Source organism: Mus caroli, unplaced genomic scaffold (genome assembly GCF_978045245.1).
Source record: "Mus caroli unplaced genomic scaffold, Mus_caroli_1 scaffold_5, whole genome shotgun sequence".
Classification (NCBI taxonomy): domain Eukaryota; kingdom Metazoa; phylum Chordata; class Mammalia; order Rodentia; family Muridae; genus Mus; species Mus caroli.
In genome coordinates, this window is record NW_028227260.1 from 111623547 (window position 1) to 111642857 (window position 19311).

General features: G+C 40.2%; 1 protein-coding gene across 7 annotated transcripts in view; it reads left to right on the plus strand.

Annotated features, from left to right (window-relative positions):
* Positions 1-19311, plus strand: part of Arhgef6 (Rac/Cdc42 guanine nucleotide exchange factor 6) — a 106960-nt gene that overhangs the window by 52695 nt on the left and 34954 nt on the right. For 6 of the 7 annotated variants that reach the window (XM_021152941.2, XM_029473343.2, XM_029473344.2 and 3 more), the window contains 3 exons: positions 6891-6985; positions 11242-11337; positions 13180-13302. In XM_021152941.2, coding sequence (XP_021008600.1) covers positions 6891-6985; positions 11242-11337; positions 13180-13302 — 314 coding nt within the window. Of the gene's footprint in view, positions 1-5141; positions 5230-6890; positions 6986-11241; positions 11338-13179; positions 13303-19311 lie in introns of those variants that run through there. The other variant, XM_085838169.1, reaches the window with a different exon arrangement.

A 19311-nucleotide genomic window follows, 5' to 3' on the forward strand; every position in this document is an offset into this window, starting at 1 on the left:
TTACTAGATGTTCAGCAAATGGATTCTCACTTGGCCTCATGAAGACAGAACCAGGGAGGTGCAGGCAGTGTCTGGACACAGCCTATCTTAGTAAATTTGAAGAGATTTCATCCTGATCAAACTGTACTGCTCTGAAGTTGGTTAGTCTGCCAAGCTCCTTGCCTTCTGACTCACCACTGAGGCCTTCTGTTCAGGAGCACATAGCCTCCTCTGTCTGCTTCTCTCCTTATCCTTTCATATTAGATGCCCTGTGCCCTGAAAAGAGGGGGTGGGGTTGGGGAGGGAGAGCTCCATTCATCAGCCACTCTTTTGAGTTTGTAAAAAGCAAGAAAGTCCCAGTGAATTTAGGAAAGAATTTCCAGCATTCCCAAGGAGCAGAGCTGCCACCGCAGCAACAGCAAGGGCAGCTCTGTGTCTTGTATGGAAAGTCTCCTGGGGTTTGGGAGGAAGTAATGTGATGAGAAAACTTTGCTCCCTTTGTGTGTGTGTGTGTGTGTGTGTGTGTGTGTGGTGTGTGTGTGTTCTCGAGCGCACCTCTCTGTATGTGTGTGTGTGTGTTGGACAGAAGCATGCATGGCATAGAGTGTGTGTGGAGACAAGAGGACAACGTTGTGGAAATTGGAGTCTGTTTTCTCCTTATATTTTCCCATGGTTTCTAAAGCTGCAGAAATCTGCCGGGTCACGTAGCAAGCACCTTTCCCAGCTGAGCCATATTGTTGGCTTTCTTTTCCCATTTGTTGTGGCTTTATTTTGAGACAAAGTCTCATGTAGCCTGAATTTGGTCTAGAACCAAATATGTTATGTTTTTTATGGGGCCTGGGGCCTCAAACACAGAGCCTCAAAGCATGCCAGGCAAATGTGCTTCACCACTGAGCTACATCCCCAGACCAAAATTTTGTATTTTCAGTAATTACCAACCTAACAGGAATGTAGTGAAAATCCTTGAATTTGTGTTTCATGATAGGTGGTGTTGAGCATTATTATATATGTGCTAGCGGACTTACAGGTTTTATTTTGAAAAATGTATATTCAGATTTTTGTGGGTTATGTTATTTTTTGCTCATTATAAAAGTATGGGGTGTTCTTTTACCTTTGAGTTCTTTGAATTCCTTATATATTTTGGATATGAACACCTTAGCAGATAATAGTTTGAAAAGATTTTTCTTCATTTTGTAGGTTATCTCTTTATTCTGTTCATTGTTTTTATATGTAGGTTCATGTGTATCCATGTGTGTGTGTGTATGTGTGTGCATGTACATATGCATGTGGAGACAAAAAGTCAGTGTGGGGGCCTTACTCTTTGGCTCTAATTAATTAATTAATTGATTAAAAAAGATTTAGTTTATATATTTCATGTATGTGAGCATACTGTAGCTGTCTTCAGACACACCAGAAGAGGGCATCAGGTCCCATTACAGATGGTTGTGAGTCACCATGTGGTTGCAGGGACTTGAACTCAGGACCTCTGAAAGAGCAATCAGTGCTCTTAACCACTGAGCCATCTCTCCAGCTTAGTTAATTAAGACAGGGTCTCACTATGTGCCTGGAAGTCACTTCACAAAATTCCCAGAGTTCTGCTTCCTGGGCACTGGGATTAATGGTGTGTGGCACTACCATGCCCCACTTTCTGCCTTACCTAACCTTATCTTTTAAGACAAAAATGAACTTAAAAGCTTGTTTTCGGGACTGGAGAGATGGCTCAGTGGTTAAGAGCACTGACTGATTTTCCAGAGGTCCTGAGGTCAATTCCTAGCAACCACATGGTGGCTCACAACCAACTGTAATGAGATCTGACGCCCTCTTCTGGTGTGTCTGAAGCAAGTGACAGTGTATTCATATACATAAATAAATAAATATAAAAAAAAAGCTGGGCAGTGGTTGTGCACACCTGTAATCCCAGCACTTGGGAGGCAGAAGCAGGCAGATTTCTGAGTTTGAGGCCAGCCTGGTCTACAAAGTGAGTTCCAGGACAGCCAGGGCTATACGGAGAAACCCTGTCTCGAAAAACCAAGAAAAAAAGTTTGTTTTCATTTTTCTGAATGCCTGTTTAGTTTTTCTAATAGCATTTATTTAGGAAACGGTCCTTTCAGCACCCTGAATTAGGTTTGTTATTACATTTTATTTACTTACTTACTTATTGTGTGTACATTTGTGTGTACACATGCAGCAGAGTGCACATGTGGTGGTCAGAGGACAACTTGCAGAATTGGTTCTTCTTTTTTTCTACCTGTGGGGATGGAACTCAGGTCATAAGGCTTGGCGGCAAGCACCTTACCCAACTGAGCCATCTCACTGACCCCCTTTGTTACTGTTTAGTACTTGTTACCCCCTTGTTCTTTGCTCTATTTTTCTATTTTCTTCTGCTTTTTGTTGTTCTAATTGAGTATTTTATATGATCACATCTTTCTCCTTAACATAACAGTTGTGCCTGTGTTTATGTCTGCTTTTGTGTTTGTTTGTGTGTGTGTGCACGCACGTGTGCATGCATACACACATGTATGGAGAATATACAGAGATCAGAAAAGGATGTCATATGTTCTGTTCTATCACTGTCATATATTCCTTTGAGCCAGGGTTTCTTAGTGAACCTGGTGCTAGGCTGCTGGCCAGCAAGTCTCCTGTCTCCACCCCCACACGATGTTGACATTACCAAGTGGCCATGCCTGGCTTTTTATGTGGGTGTCGACATTTGATCAAATTCTCATGCTTGAGCGGTGAGTGCTCTAACCCACTGAGTCATCGCTTCTATCCTCTCTTCCTCCTCCTCCTCCTCTTCCTCTTCCTCCTCCTCCTCGTCGTCGTCGTCTTCTTCTTCTTCTTCTTCTTCTTCTTCTTCTTCTTCTTCTTCTTCTTCTTCTTCTTCTTCAGACAAAATGTGATGGATAATCTTCAGAACCATTAGCATGACTAGATTTAGAATCACCTAGGAGACAGATTTCAGGTGTGTGTTTCTGAGTCTGTTTCCTAAGAGGATTAACCAAGAAGAGAAGTCCCCACTGGGAATGTTGCAGCTACCATGCCATGAACTGAGACACAAGAATGGATTCAAAGTGGGAAAAGAAGCAACTGGAGTACCAGCAGTACCTGGTACTCTTTCATCGTCCTCACGGAGATGTGAGCAATAGAATAGTCTCAGCTCTACATTCCTGTTGCTAAGGAGCTGAGTTCTCAGCATCCACTCTCGCCCCACTCTTTGGGATAGATGTCATCAATAACCTCTTTCCTCACAGATCCTAGCTTACTTTTTCACCTTGTCCATATAATTTATGTTAGAAGGAAGTAATGACTTTCCTGCCCCTTGGATCCTAGATGGAAGATTAGAAATCATCCCTCCTTTAAAAATGTGTATTTATTCCTTATGAATTTCTTTCATGCATATAACAAATGTTGACCATATTCACTTCCTCTGTGTCTCCCTCTTTTTTTAAGCCATTGAGTCCCATTAGTGCTTCCCATAGCATGTCTGCTTCAGAATTAAAATTTTTTCTTTCTTGAAGAGCCACTTTGATTGAAACTAATAAGTTTTTACTTTATTAAAGAGAAGGTCTCACATCCCAGGTGGACCTTGAACTGCCTCTGTAGATGATGATGACCTTAAACTCCCAATTTTCCTGCCTCCACTTCCTGAGAATACTGGGATTATAATCACGAACCATTATACCCAGTTTATGTGGTCCTGGGGATCCAACTTAGGACCTTGTGCATACTAGGAAAGCATTTTCCAACTGTCCTCCAAAGCCAACTCTTGCATGCAGTGTTTTCTTCTCATCCATCTCAAGGCAGTTTCTTTTCTTTTTTTTTTTATTAGATATTTTCTTTATATACATTTCAAATGCTATCCCGAAAGTTCCCTATACCCTCCCCCTGCCCTGCTCCCTTACCCACCCACTCCCACTTCTTAGCCCTGGTGTTCCCCTGTACTGAGGCATATAAAGTTTGCAAGGCCAAGGGGCCTCTCTTCCCAATGATGGCCGACTAGGCCATCTTCTGCTACTTGTGCAGCTAGAGACACGAGCTGTGGGGGTACTGGTTAGTTCATATTGTTGTTCCACCTATAGGGTTGCAGACCCCTTCAGCTCCTTGGGTACTTTCTCTAGCTCCTCCATTGGGGGCCCTGTGATCCATCCAATAGCTGACTATGAGCATCCACTTCTGTATTTGCCAGGCACTGGCATAGCCTTACTTGAGACAGCTATATCAGTTTCTAATGGCCTTCAGCAGAACTGGATTTTTTTTTTTTTTTTTTTTGGAGGCAGTAACATTTCTCTTTCACCATTGGACTAATTTCAGAGAGCATCAGTACTTTCAGATCTCTGAATTCACATTTCTAAAGAGTAGTTTCTGAGCAATATGGGAACTGAAAATAGACAAGAGTGGCAGTCAGTAGGGCCTACAGTTTAACCCTTCACTGTTGTCTGACTCTCTGGCTCTGTCTCCATTTCTCCCTCTCTGTCTCTTTCTCCCTCCCTCCCTCCCTCCCTCCCTCCCTCCCTCCCTCCCTCCCTCCCTCCCTCCCTCCCTCTTCCTCTCTCCTTTCCTCCCTCCCTCTTCCTCCCTGTCTCTCTGTCTGTCTCTCCCTCCTTCCCCCTCTCTGTCTCTCTCTGTCTGTCTCCCCCCTCCTCTCTCATTATAAGCCCAGATTGGTTTTAACTTACCATGTAAACTGCCCTCAAACTAGCTTTCTGCCCCAGCTCCCTCACTCAGTGTTGGGATAATAAGTGTTTGCCTTTATGCTTAGCAAACCCTTAGCTTTGGTAACCACTCTGCGACCTTCTAAGTCGTTGATTCCCAACTAAGGTGATATTTCCCTTCTGAGCACATTTTTTTTGATAGCCATAATTGTACTGTGGGATGGTCTTTAGTGGCTAGATGTCAGGGATGCTACTTAACTTCCCACAAGACATAGGGCATTCCTCTCCCAACATTGACTTCTGGTCTGAAATGCCAATAGATGCTATTATTGGGAGAGATGTGTTTAGCCTCTTAAACTGGTCCAAGTGTTTCTCACTTGCCAGTACCTACCTGTGCAGCATCTCACTGCTGCTTCACAATGGTCCCTGAAATGTCACAATCTGAGATGAGGTAGGTTATGCCTTAAAACTGAAGCAGTCTGTCAGCCACTAGCACAGTTGGGACCATCATTACCCGGGTCAGTTGTTCACCAGAAAGCCAGTGGCTCCTTGGGCCCCTACTTAGTTCAACCACCTCATCAGCACCATGCTTTGCCTTGTGAGTACTGTCATTCTTTGGTATCCACAAGGATTAGGGCCTCCTCAGATATTCAAGTCTCTTTTTTTTTTAAAAAAAAAAGATTTATTCATGTATTTTATGTATGAGTGCTCTATCTGCATGGACACCTGCATGCCAGAAGAGGACATCAGATCCCATTATAGATGGTTGTGAGCCACCATGTGGTTGCTGGGAATTGAACTCAGGACCTCTGGAAAAGCTGGTGCCTTTAACCACTGAGCCATCTCTCCAGTCCTATTAAGTCTCTTATATAAAATGGTGTAACATTTGCACATGATCTTTTCACTCCTCTCTAGAGTTCAGATAATCTCTAGGCTGCCTGTCTGTGTGTGTGCCATATGAATAATTGGTACAATATCAAGAATTACTTGATTCTGGAGACCGAACCTAAGGCCACACACATGCTAGGGCAAGTGCTCTGAACTACACCTTCAGCTCCACCTCCCACCCCCCACCCCCGCACGCTATTTATCTTGAGACTGGACCTGACTAATTTGCCCGGTAGGCTTTGAACTTGGTGTCCTCTTGTATCAAGCCCAAGGGTAGCTGGGATTAAAGGCTTGAGTTATACTATATTAGTTAAGGAATAATGACAAGGGGGAAAAGTCTATAATACTCAATTCAGGTGACATTTTAAAAATATTTTCAATTTGAAATTAGTTGAAGCCTGTGGAAGTTGAAGCTCTATAGAACCTATCTAATATGGAAGCCATGGACACACAGTATCAGCTGTGTGTTTCTGCCATTTTGGTTGACTAATGTGTTTCTCCTAGCCATATATATTTCTCTCTGTCTTGTTGGTTCCTACCTAATGTCTCCATCTTCAGATATAAAAGAAGCTCCTTACCTGTAAGCAGCATAACCACTAGCATAGGGAAGACTTGTAATTTCAACACTATAGAGTCCAAGGCATGTGAATTATGGTGAGTTTGAGGCCTGTTTGGGCTACATAATGAATTCTAGGCATTATGAACTATGTTGAGAATTTGTCTTAAAGAACAAAAATGAGTTTTGTGCTATTAATACCAGATAATCATTGAATTTTTATCCTCATTAAATTTCTCACAATATGATCTCCTTTTTGGATTTGAAGTGCTCATATGAGAAGACTTTGTTTTATTGAAAGACTACTTTTAACACTGCTTAAGAATGTACTATATGGTAAGAATTTGTCTTATCAGAAGCAATACACAAACAAACTCCTTGCTCCTTTGTGTTATAATTATTCCTAAATTCTCCTTGTCTTGAATCTCTATATTTTATAATTTTATTATTCATAAAATGAGAACATTGAAAACTTTATTAGTTAGCTTAGCCCTTTCCTTGATAAATTTCTTGATAAAATCATTTAAAGCATAAATGTGGCCAGTGTCATGTAAGTGGCAAGGCTTTTCCAGTAGAGGGTAATTCATGATAATTGTGTTCATATGAGCTATGTGATATAAATAGCTGCTAGATAATTACTAAAATACTTTTCTAGTGTGAAATAAAGTACATTTGTATTCTTGTGTTTCTTACATCGAGCACCAGCCTAAGTAAATACGGACACCTTTTTCTAGGAAATCGATGTAAAGATCTAAAGCTGTTTGACCTTGGACTTGCTTGATGGTTATGAAAACTTAATTCTTGTTTCTCCACAGGTGTTACAGAACATCTTGGACACTGAAAAAGAATATGCCAAAGAACTTCAGTCTCTTCTTGTTACTTACCTAAGACCCTTGCAGTCTAATAACAAGTAAGACTTTTTAAACCCTTAGTGAAATAAAGCGAGAGAATCTAATGTCAGCACTTGGAGGCATTGCTCCTATGCCAATGAATAATTGATTTTGCCTTTTAAAATGATTTCCACAGATCACAGGTTGCCAAGAATATAGTCAGGGCAACAACAATTATGCAAGATGTTGCTTTTGGAGAGCTTGGCTTGCTTTCTGAAGAAGGAATAGTTAATCTGAGATTCTGACTGTGACAATTTGTGTATTGGATATTTTTCTTTTGCCTCTTTTCTATGTAATATTAAAAACATCTTCAACACTTGGCACTAAAAAATTGTACATGATCATAAGATGAAGTGTGATATTTTAGTACAGCTCTTCAATGTGTAATGATCAGATCAGGGTGATCATCATATTCATAAGCTATTTGGAAATATACAGTAACATTTTGGCACCCTTAAAACCCCTACTGTGCTGTAGAACATTTAGATGTTATACTTCACATCTAGCTGTACCCCTTAACTTACCTTTTCTCCAGCCTACCATCCTCCTTATCCCAGGCCTTGGTCACCACTCTTCTACTCTCTGTTTCTGTAATATTTACTTTAAAAATATTTTAGTTAATTTTTTTCATACAAGTACATATTTTATGTATTAAGCATATTTGCCCACTCCCTTATTCTTCTCTTTCTTATCCTTTTTACTTCCTTTCATTACCCTACATAGTTTTTCATCTATTTTCATCACACACACACACACACACACACACACACACACACACACGCGCGCATATACGATTTTTTAATATCTATATGAAACATCAGAGGGAACACCTAATATTTGCCTTCCTGAGGCTGACTTACTTTGTTTAATATTATTTTTTTCTAATTATATCAATTTCTTACAAATGACACATCTTCATTTTTCTTTATAGCTAAGCAATTTTTCTTGTACATAGATAGTAAATTTCCCCTGTGCATTCCTTTAGGCTTGGAAACCTGGGTTGGTTCCATTGCTTAGCTATTGTGAACAGGGCTGCAATATTACACAGAGTCCTTTCACTAGTCCTTTCCATGTGCAGGTGTGTGGGATCTCCCTCTTAGCTTCCACATTCCTGTGCATTTTGAAGTGATGGGTCTCGTTGTACCATAAAGAAAGAAGGACTCTTTGGTGCTTTTATTCTGAGAGCACATAAACTGGAAATTCTCATGCTCGCTCTGACCTTTGCTTGCCAGGCTGGACCTCTTTCCCATGCTCCCAGAGTGGAAAGAGTGTGGCATTTTGCAAATGTTTAGAAGAGCAATTCAAGCCAGCATTTCATTCACGCGTATGTGATTGATAATGAGATGGAAAAGCATTTCTGAAAGCAAAATGTACAATGTGTACTAAACCTGAAATGATAAGAAGCATGTTAACACTAATAATCCAAGAAAAGAGACCAGTGATTTGAGAGAGTGTGTGGAGGGGGTGAGCTAGAGTGAGGGAAGGGAAACGGGAAATGATGGAATTATATTTCAATTAAAATGTTTTAAAAATACTGACCATTTACTTCTTATGCTTTAGGGATAGCATACTTAACAAATACTGACTATTCTTATTTGTTACTTTAATTGATGACATTTTGCTAGTGATCATGCTCTGTAAGTAAAATAGAAACTTTAGCTCACACAGGGGAAGACAAAATCCTCCCCTCTTCAGGAAAAGCTGACTTTTGAGGAAGTTTGTATAAACTACCAACTTTAGGCTTAAATGAGTTTAATGTAGTTAACTGTTTTTCTTCTTTTTTTTTCTCTCCCCAAATGATGTTAGTTAGGCAAAACATCATGTTGAATCTTCATTCAACTGTTCTCATAGCACCGTGGGAAGCATTCTTCACATGGAAGGGTTTTAGATTCCTGCATTTGGTTTTATTATGTGAAATGTGAAGTGTTATGTTAATCACAGTTCTCAGAGTGATACAGAAATACAGCAGCACGTCACCCTTTCTAGTTTCCTGGGAGAATTGGCTGTCTCCATTGAGTAGATAAGAGACTGAAGTCTGGACAGGCTCATCGCTTTGCCTGTCACACAGCCAACAAGTGACCAGACTGACTCCCATGTCTCCTGCCTGTCACTCACTATTTGAAATGTACCTTCTGTCTTCTGGCTGTGACATACAAAAGAGAGGGCCACTGAAGTGTCCATCCTGGAAGGGAGATGGTCAGATTTCAAATGAGGAAGGGGCTGACTGGCAATCCTGAAAGGGGGCTAGGATCTGTGAGAGTAAAGTCAGACCTGTCCTCAGTCTCACTTTGATACTCACACCAGAGTCAGAGCGTTTCCTCTTGCCACAGTGATTTGAGCAAGCCAGACTGTTTACTGTCTGACTGCAAAGAAGCTAGAAATGTCCCCCGGGCAGGCCGCAAAAAGTTCAGGGACCCTGTTTGCTGTGGCTATGACAAAGCAGTACCTAGAGAAACTGGCAGACTGCCAGATCCCACCCCCCCACCCCCACCCCCGCCAGACAACAAGAGGTGGGGGTTTCCAGTTTGCAGTTCAAGAGGGCAAAACAGCAGAGGAACTGGGAGAAGTTCATGTGCTGGGGGCTACTGGGAATGTTTACTGGGATCTTCTCTTTTAGATTAGTCAGCAGAACTTCTTTGCAAATATTCCCCCACAACTTAACTATGAGATGTGTATGCTTTTGAAATTTGTTTTGAGACAGTGTGTCTCAGGTAACTTAGAGCTAGCTTCAAGCTGAGACCCTTGACCCTCTTAAATCTGCCTTCCAAGTGCTGGGATTACAGGTATGCCTTACCACATGTGTTATATATATATACACACATACACACACACACACACACACACACACACACACACACACACACACATACACATACATATATGTGTATGTGTGTGTGTAGTAGTAATAGAATTCTTTTATATTTGTGAGGGTCTCTTACGGGAATACTGTGTTTTTACTCTTCCTCTACCCTCTCCAATGTTTCCTTGTCCCCCTGAAGCCATTTAGAGTTTCTCCTAAGTGTTTGGGGCTGACCTGCCCTTCTCATCTTCACTCATTTCTTGAAAAGATTATTTTTTAATTTTTAATTTTACATTTGTCTATGTGATGCAGGCTGTGTGGGCACAGGTACTGGAGGAGGGCAAGAAGAGGGTGTCAGGTCCCTGGAGCTGGAATTAGAGGCAGTTAGTTATAAGCAGCTCCACTGTGGGTGCTGGGGACTGAACTTGCCCCCTGTGCAAGAGCAGCAAGTGCTCTTAACCTCTGTGCCTTCTCCCTAGCCTCCTCCCTGGATCATATATTCTGAAGGAAGGAGAATATGAGGCACACCTACCTTAAGTGACTCTTCAGACAAGTTTCTTCCCCAAAGTGCTTAGGAGTCTGGTCTGTAGGCTTGGAATGCTTGGGATGCCAGTTCTTTGCTCTGCCTTGTTCTCTGATGTTGGGTGATGTGCTCACCACCTACCATCTCTGTGCCTGGTTTCTCACCTGTAAAATGTAGACCGCTGTGGCACTCAGCTCACAGAATAACGGAAGCTCCTCCTTGGAAAGTGTTGGCATGAGTGCACCACGCCTTAGGAGGATTGACTCCTGTTTCTAGTGTCACTTACTGTTTGGTAAGGGAAAAATGAACGGGAACATTCCTCATGTAGAGGTGCTGCACCATCATTCAGTTTGCCTCTGTTTGACTCCATTCCACCCTACGAATAGCAATATCAAAATTCAGTTCTATTTTCTCCCCTCTATTCTCTTTCATAAAGAGTGTTTTTAGTTGTTATTTGAATATTTTCATTTCAGAGAAAGCTGATTTTGCTAACCTTTCCCTTCTGTACTTGTTGAACATAAATACTTTAATCATGCTCCCGTTTTCTAGAAAGGAAATACACCACAGGTGTTTACCTTCTTCCTAATCATGTTGTGTTTTTAGTCTATTTTTTATACTTTGATATTAAACATGTTTTATTTTCCTCATGGCCTAACAAAATACCTAAATGCCCCTGACTACTACCAATGTTCTTTAGCATCATTGCTCTTATTTTAGAAAAGATGAACCAAGAAAGGAAGCTAAATACGGGGGTGGGGGTGGGTGGGTGGGGCAGAGACAACAGAGTCATTAGCAGCAGCTAAAGCAGCAGAAGTTACATTGGCTTCTCTCATACTTTTCAGCTAGCAGCAAGCTAGCAGCTAACTGGGCCTAACTGGGCTCCAACTGACAGAATTTTCCATTCTATTAACTGGTACATTATGTCCTTTTTCTTTTTCTCTTTTCTAAATCAGCCTGAGTACTGTGGAGTTTACATGTTTATTGGGAAACTTTGAAGAAGTATGCACATTTCAACAGACACTCTGCCAAGCCTTGGAAGAATGTTCAAAGTAAGTAAGACAGTGGCTTTGCTGTTTCCTTCCACAGTTAAACATGAATTGATTTTTGAGACAGTGTGTCACCTAGACCAGACTGGCTTTGAACTCGTTCTATAGTAGAGGCTGATCTTGAACTTTTGCTTCCACTTTTTGTTCTTGCTTCCACCGCTAACGTATTGGAATTATAAGCTTAGGCCAGGCTCAGATACACCACTTGTGGTTTCAACACATTGTTCCAGAACAAAAGAAAAACATGAAGATTAAAAAGCCTACAAAGACAGTGGTGCTGTTCAGTGCCAAATGTATACAAAGTTTGTCCATCTAGTGAACTGTTTCTAACTTTAAATCACATTTATTTTATTTATATGAATATTTGCCGTCATGTATATATTGTGCCCCAGAAGAGGGTGCTGGATCCCCAGGAATTGTGGATGGCCTTGAGCCACCATGGCAGCTGAACTCTGGTCCTCTGCAAAAGCCCATCCACCATCTCTCTAGGACCAATGATAATTGCTTTGATGTTGAGAAGACATTTTTATTTTATGTGCCACAGATTATTTGAAAAAAAATATTTACATCATTCATTTAATGACACCCCCTTTTCTGGCTCCTTGGATTGTGGCCTTGTGCATTCTAAGAAGGCTGTACTGAGCTACAGCCCTGACCCTCACTTTCCCCACTCCCACCACCCATCCCCCATCCTGCACCTCCATCTCTCCAGTCCTGCCTGGCATGCCTCATGCTTACTATGTAGTTGAGGTGGGTCTTGAAATTCAGATCATTCTACCCCTGGCTTCTGGTATTACTAATACTTACCACCGTACCCAACATGTTTGTTTGTAGGCCTCTTTGTATGGCATCTGTTATATTCTGACTAGAAACATACACAGGATTTGAGAAGGAAAAATATATGTCCTATGTGAGCCACACTATAATTTTTTTAGAAGATAGATTTATTTATATCTTTTGTATATGGGCAATTTCCCTGCGATGTGTGTGTGTGTGTGTGTGTGTGTGTGTGTGTGTGTGTGTATGTGTGTGTGTGTGTATGTGCACCATGTACAGGAGGTAACCTTGGAGAGCAGAGAAGGAGCTGGATGCCCTGAGACTTTAGTTACAGGCAATTGTAAGCCACCAGTATATGAGGGTGCTAAGAATTGAACCCAGGTCCTCTGGAAGGACGACTGAGCCATGTCTCTGACCCCCAGGGCATGGCTTTGATGACTATCTGATGGCTGAATTGGTCAACATTATATTACAAAGTTCACTGGAATGATCATCTGCCAGTGTATTTTTAGTGTAAAATTAATTTTCCAGAGAGTGTATCTTGTAAAAACTGGTAACTTTCATCCGTCTATGGAAATTGGGGAATTGGCTGTTTTCTGAGCTTTATGCCATGAACTTTTGGGTAAGGTATGTTATGCTGTTAAATTCAATCAGTTTTACCTGTACTTGAGCTTGGTATGAATTTGAATGTTGGTGTGTCAAGAAAAGTTTATGCATCAAAGTTTTACTTAGTGTTCTTCCTGCATATGTCTGTGCACCATATGCATGAGTCACAGACAGTTGTGAACCACCGTGTGGGTACTGGGAATCGAACCTGGGTTCTCTGGAAGAGTAGGCAGTTCTCCCAACCATCAGACCATCTCTCCAGCCTGGTGGCTAGAATTTTAATCAGCCATCAAAAACTGCATCCCAGGGATAAAGTGTTTTCAGTCTACATACATACATACATACATACATAAGTCCTATGGTAATTCATCAAAAGATTTACCTGCTTCTGGTCTCAATTGCAAATGCTTTAACTTTCTGCTTCCTACTTTATGTTCCACACTTGACATGTTTTACTTACAGGTTTCCAGAAAACCAGCACAAAGTAGGAGGCTGCCTACTGAACCTCATGCCTCATTTCAAATCGATGTACCTGGCTTACTGTGCAAATCATCCTTCAGCTGTCAACGTGCTCACCCAGCACAGGTAATGGCCTGGCCACAGCACAACTGTCCTGCAGTGATAGCCTTGCTCAGGCAGGCATCTTCTGGGAATCCAAGGTCTCTAGATCAACTCTAGATTCTCTCTGTTCTGTAGGCTAAGACTGAATTCATTGTTCCATGGCTTTGGTCACCCACTAATGCAACAAATAATTTATTGAGCTCCTACTGTAAGCGAGATTGTGTGTACACTGATGAGCATAGTAGTACCATACAAGAAGAAGAGGGCCCCACTCTTTGTGGGAGATGAGAACAATTATCAAGTGAAACACTGCAGACATGTATGGCAAGGGATTTGTCGAAAGGATACTGGGAGACTTTGCGATGTTTTCATACCAAATTAGTTGGGTGAAGGGTAGAGGAAAAAAATCAGGGAAGATTTTGTATTAGTGAGTAAACACTACGCATACCAACTATTACTGCTCACACTGTAATCATTATATATTAATTGCACATATCATTGGGTTTCCCTGTAACATTTCCACGTATGCACATATCTTGAATTAGTCATATCCACTCTCTTAACTTACTTCTTCCCTATTGAATCACAGGTATTCAGTATTCAGTTTACTGCATTCTGGTTGGTATTTGTTTTGTTTTGATTTAGGATCAGATTTCAGCCCATAGTTCAGACTGGTATAAAACTCTTGGCCGTCCTCCTGCCACATCCTCTCAAGTACACAAACCACATGGTATTTTTTTTTTTAAATTCTAGTTCCTGAATATGAAAAAATGTGTGATTTTTGTGTTTCTGAATTAAACTTATTTTAACATGAAGACCTTTATTTCTATATACTTGATGCAAACAACATTCACTTCTTTGTGACTTAATAATAGTCCACTATAGATAGATAGAAAGATAAATAAATATAAATAGCTATAAAGGTGCACACCCACATCCACCCACACAGAAGGGGGCTGATTCCATTGCTTGGCTATCACAATTTGAGCCTCAGTAACCATGGGTGTGCAGATATCCCTGTTAAGAGCTGCTTTCCTGTCTGTTATACACACAGGTCTGATTTTAGTGTTTTGCTCTATAGAGGCTAGACTAAAGTCTATTCCCAAAGTCATGGATAACAGTTTCCTTTCCCGTATCTGCTGGCATTAGTTACTGCCTTCTTGATGAGAACCATCAGACTCAGGGTGAGATGGGAATCCTAATACAGTTTTGATTTTCATCTCCTCTTTGGGTAAATATTGAATTTTCCCCATAAATTTTAGATTTGTGCTTCTCCTTTTGGGAAGTGCTTACTTAGATAATTTGTCAATTTATTTATTGTGTTATTTCTTCTTTGGATAAGTTTGAGCTGTTTTTTTTTTTTTTGAAGCTTGTAGAAACTCTACTTAGAATTAAAAAGAAAAATACCAGGGAAGGCTAGCTGTAAATCCCACCAGCTGCAAGGAGGAGGGAGTTGGGGAGAAGGGACCGGGGACAGAGGACAGGGGACAGGGGAGAGGAAAAAGGGGGAGAGGGGAGAGAGGACAGAGAGGGGAGAGAGGACAGAGAGATTGTCATTTTAGCCAAACCAGCAGGGAGGCCAGTCATATGGTAAAGAAGCAGACACATAGCAGAAACATCAGAGAAATGATGATGACAGTAATTGAAGTACCAGAGAAACTATGCTCAGGCTCTGCCCAGTATCTGAAAAAAAAAAAAAAAGAAAGAAAGAAAGAAAGAAAGGAAAAGGTATGAGTGTCAGGGTGGCTCTGCAGCAACTGCACTTTTGAGTTTTTAGAATGCGTTTGTTTGACAATCTGGAGGAGATTTCTCTCCCCTTCTGTAGGCCTTCTCTTTGTTAAGTTGTTTATTTTGCAGTGTAGAAGGCTGCTTGCTTTAAAAAACATCTCTGTAGTTGCATATGGCACATCTTGCTTGATTTCCTGGCATATGGGAGTTCTTCTTAGAAAGTGGGTGCCTAAATTTTAGTGTTTCCTCCTAGCAGTTTCAAAGTTTCTGCTCTTTGATCACTTTTTGAAATAATTCTTGTGCAGGGTGAGAGATCTGGGTGTTGTCCCATGTGTTGACATGCTGTTTTTAGCCAGTTTTCCCCAGTCGTTGTTTTACTGGTCCTTAATATTTTCTTCTACTCTCTGTTTAATTAATTAACATTCTCTCCAAACTGTGCCACTTCTTATGGGCTGACTGATGCACAAGTCTCAGGAAGTCAAATGGGTAAACAACAAGTGGGGTAAGGAACCTAACACTTGCTGTGATCTGTGTGATAGTTCCTTTAATCGTTTGCTCCAGTACAATTAGTTTTGAGTTTGTAAAAAAATAAAATTGAATGATAGCTCCCATCAGAATAAGAATAAGACTTTACAGGCCTGGGAAGGTGGCTTCATGGGTCAAGTGTTTTCCACACAAATATAAATGCCTGTGTTGGGACTTCTAGCACTCATGTAAACAAAACCAGGCCAGGCATGGAGGTACCTGTCTTTAATGTCAGCACTGGGAGAGAAGAAACAGGCAGAGCCTGGAGCTCAATGACTAGCTAATCCATCAGAACAGGGAGTCTCAGACTGAATGATAGGGTAAGAGGGTGATCCAGGAAGGCATCTGAGGCCCATGTCTTGTTTCTGCAAGTATACATGCACATACAACCAAATGCACACACGCACACACACACACACACACATATACCACTACCACTACCATCACCATCATAAATAAGTTAAAAAGAGAAAATGTATTTTTAAAAGAGTGGATATTATAGACATTATAACGCAAGTGGCTCAACTGCTTACAGGGAACATTAGCTAATAATAGCACTGAAAATGTACCAGGCATGCAGTAGTAAGAGACAATGAGGAAGTTACTATTATTACCGGCTCTCCTTACAGCTAAGTCACTGGCAGGCTTAGGCTGACTAATGTGCCCAAAAACTCATAATTTTTAAGTGATAGAGTTAGAAGTCAGATTAGTCAGGTTTCTAAAGATGGTTTTTAGTAAGATAGATATTTTACCTGTAAATTATAATATAAATGCAGTTTTGAAGAATTATCATAAAATATGCTCTCAGGAGTCTAACACCACCAACTTATGTCACAGTCTGCTGAGAAACTTCCAGTGCTTCTCATCCCAAAGTAAAGAATATAATGACTTGATCTTAACTGTATTCACAGAATTGCGCAATTGTCAATGTAAGAATATTTTTAGCCATCCTAAGAAATGTATCCTGTAACAGTCACCTGATGTATTCTAACACCAATTAACCAAAGGTAACCACCCTAAACTACTTCAATCACTAGGCATTTACTTATACTGGATTAGGTATAAGTAGACTCATGTAATATGTGGCTTTTTTGTATCTGACTACTTTCACTTAGCATTTTGCCTTTTTGTCTTTTAAGTTATATTTTTAGGCAGCAAACATGATAATGAGTTTTATTATGATTGTATGTGGGTGTGTTTTCTTCTTTGCCATCCTTTTAAACCCCTTTCTTTCCCTGCAATCAAATCTACATTTGTGTCACATACATATATTTATATATATTGTGTGTGTTCTGCATATGAAATAAAATGTGACCCTTGTCTCTGCTGGTGTTTTTTAACTTAACTTGACACAAGCTCGAATTCCCTAGGAAGATTTATCTAGTTCAGACTAACCTTTGGTAATTGTATTGATTGTTAATTGGTGTAAGAGGATGGAGGCCACTGTGGGTGGCATTACTCCCTAGTCAGGGGTTCTGAACAGTGTAAGAGAAGAAAAAAACTAGCTGAGAACAAGAAAGGATCCATGTGTTTATTTTTTCTATTTTTGATTCTGGAGGTTTTACTTTAAATTCTTGCCTTGACTTCTCCACAATAATGGACTACAACCTGGAATTATAAGCTAAATGGACCCTTCTCCTCTAAATTGCTTTTATTCAGGGTATTTTAATGTAGCAACAGAAATGAAACTAGGGACAGTTTGATTTCACTAAAGTCTCCTCAGTTCCATCCTCTTTCATTATGGCTGTACAAAATCTCACTGTGTACATATACCATAAATTCTTTATCCATTCTTTAGTCAATGAACCTCCAGACTGCTGCCATTTCCTGGCTGTTGAGAATAAGATGGTAATGAACCACCATGTGGTTGCTGAGAATTGACTTCAGGACTTCTGGACAAGCAGCCAGTGCTCTTAAACTCTGAGTCATCTCTCCAGTCCTTGGCCATCATTTTTAAAATTGCACTTACTTGTTTTTTTATAAACATTTTACAAAGTATGTGTTGAGTATTAGGCATGTTCCTTCATAACTTTTACCCCCCCTCTCCAGTTCTCAACCCTCTTCCCCTGTTTAGCTCCATCATTTCCCTGGCATGTACATATAGAGAATTTTATATATCTATATAAAGTATGAGAACTACAAACGAGGGGGAGAATGTTCTTATCTTCCTGAGAAGGGCTTAAATCATTTAATATGATTATCTCTAGTTGCATCCATTTTCCTGTTGGTGCTTTCTTAGTGGAGTTGGATGGAATCTCCATGTAGCTTTAATTTACATTTCCCTGGTGTTGGCGCCAGTCTTTTAAAGCTTTCCACACACTATAAAATTATCAGCACATCTTTTAAAAATATATACTGAGGGGGCTGAAGAGACGGCACCGTGGTTCAGAGTGAGTGTGTACTGGTGTTGTAGAGGGCCTGTGATTGCTTTCCAGCTCCCACATCAGAAGGCTCACAGATACCTGTAATTCTTGCTCAAAGGAGCCCAATGCCTTCTTCTGGTCTTATAGTCACGGGCATAGGCTCATATAAACACATAAACATACATATAAATAAAAATAATTTTAAGAATTCTGTTATATAGATACCCACATATTGTTTTTCCATTCATGAGTGATGGATCAAGAACTTATTTTTTTCATCATCAGATTTATTTTCGTAGTTATCTCTTAATGAGCTTTATTTTTACCAAGTAATGTTTTCACACACACACACACACACACACACACACACTGTCTAATATTTACAAACTAAACATATCTATATATTGATACATTTAGCATTTCTTTATGATGAAAATTTGTGAAATCATTTCCTCTAGTTTGTTAAGATGTACTGTTGTTAACTGGATCATCTCCATGTGCAATGGAACAGCTTGCTCCTCTCTAGGTAACTTCACACCCATGGCTCAAGGTTTTCCCTCCAGCTCCATAACTCTCTAAGTCAACTTCCATGGGGCCAGCTTTCTAAAATAACCATGTGCGAGTAAGATCATAACATTTTTTTCTTTCTTTGCCTGGACTTTTTTCACTTAGTATAATTATCTCCAGTTCCATCTATGTTGTCACAGATAATGCTATTTTGTTCTTTTCTTTCTTTCTTTCTTTCTTTCTTTCTTTCTTTCTTTCTTTCTTTCTTTCTTTCTTTTTCTTTCTTTCTTTCTTTCTTTCTTTGAATACTCTTTCTTTGTTTACCTGTACCACATTGTCTTCATTTGCTGGTTAGTGGATACTTAGGTTGGTTCTATGTCTGGGATATTGAGGATAGTGTTGTGGTAAACATGAGAATCGAATGTTTCTACAACATACTGATCTGATTTCCCTTGGACACATACCCAGTTGTTATTTTTAATTTTTTGAGGAATCTCTTCACTTCAAAATACTGTATTTTTTTCTATTTTATATATTCTTATTTTTAAAATATTTTTATTACATATTTTCCTCAATTACATTTCCAATGCTATCCCAAAAATCCCCCATACCCTCCCCCCTCCCCTACCCACAGGAAGTCATTATTCATTATTAAAATGGGCAGGGCTGGTGCCATGTCTCTGTGGCTAACAGCTTTACTGTACAAACTTGGCAGTCTGAGTTTGATTTCAGGATAGAAATAGAAAGAGAGAACCAACTTCCTGTTCCTTGGGTTCTCTTCGATTTCTTTTCAACAGGGTTTCATGATTCTCACTTTAGGCATCTTTCACCTCTGATTGAATTTATTCCTAGATAGTTCATTTTTTGATAGCTGCTATAATTGAGATTACTCTCTTGGTTTCTATTTCAG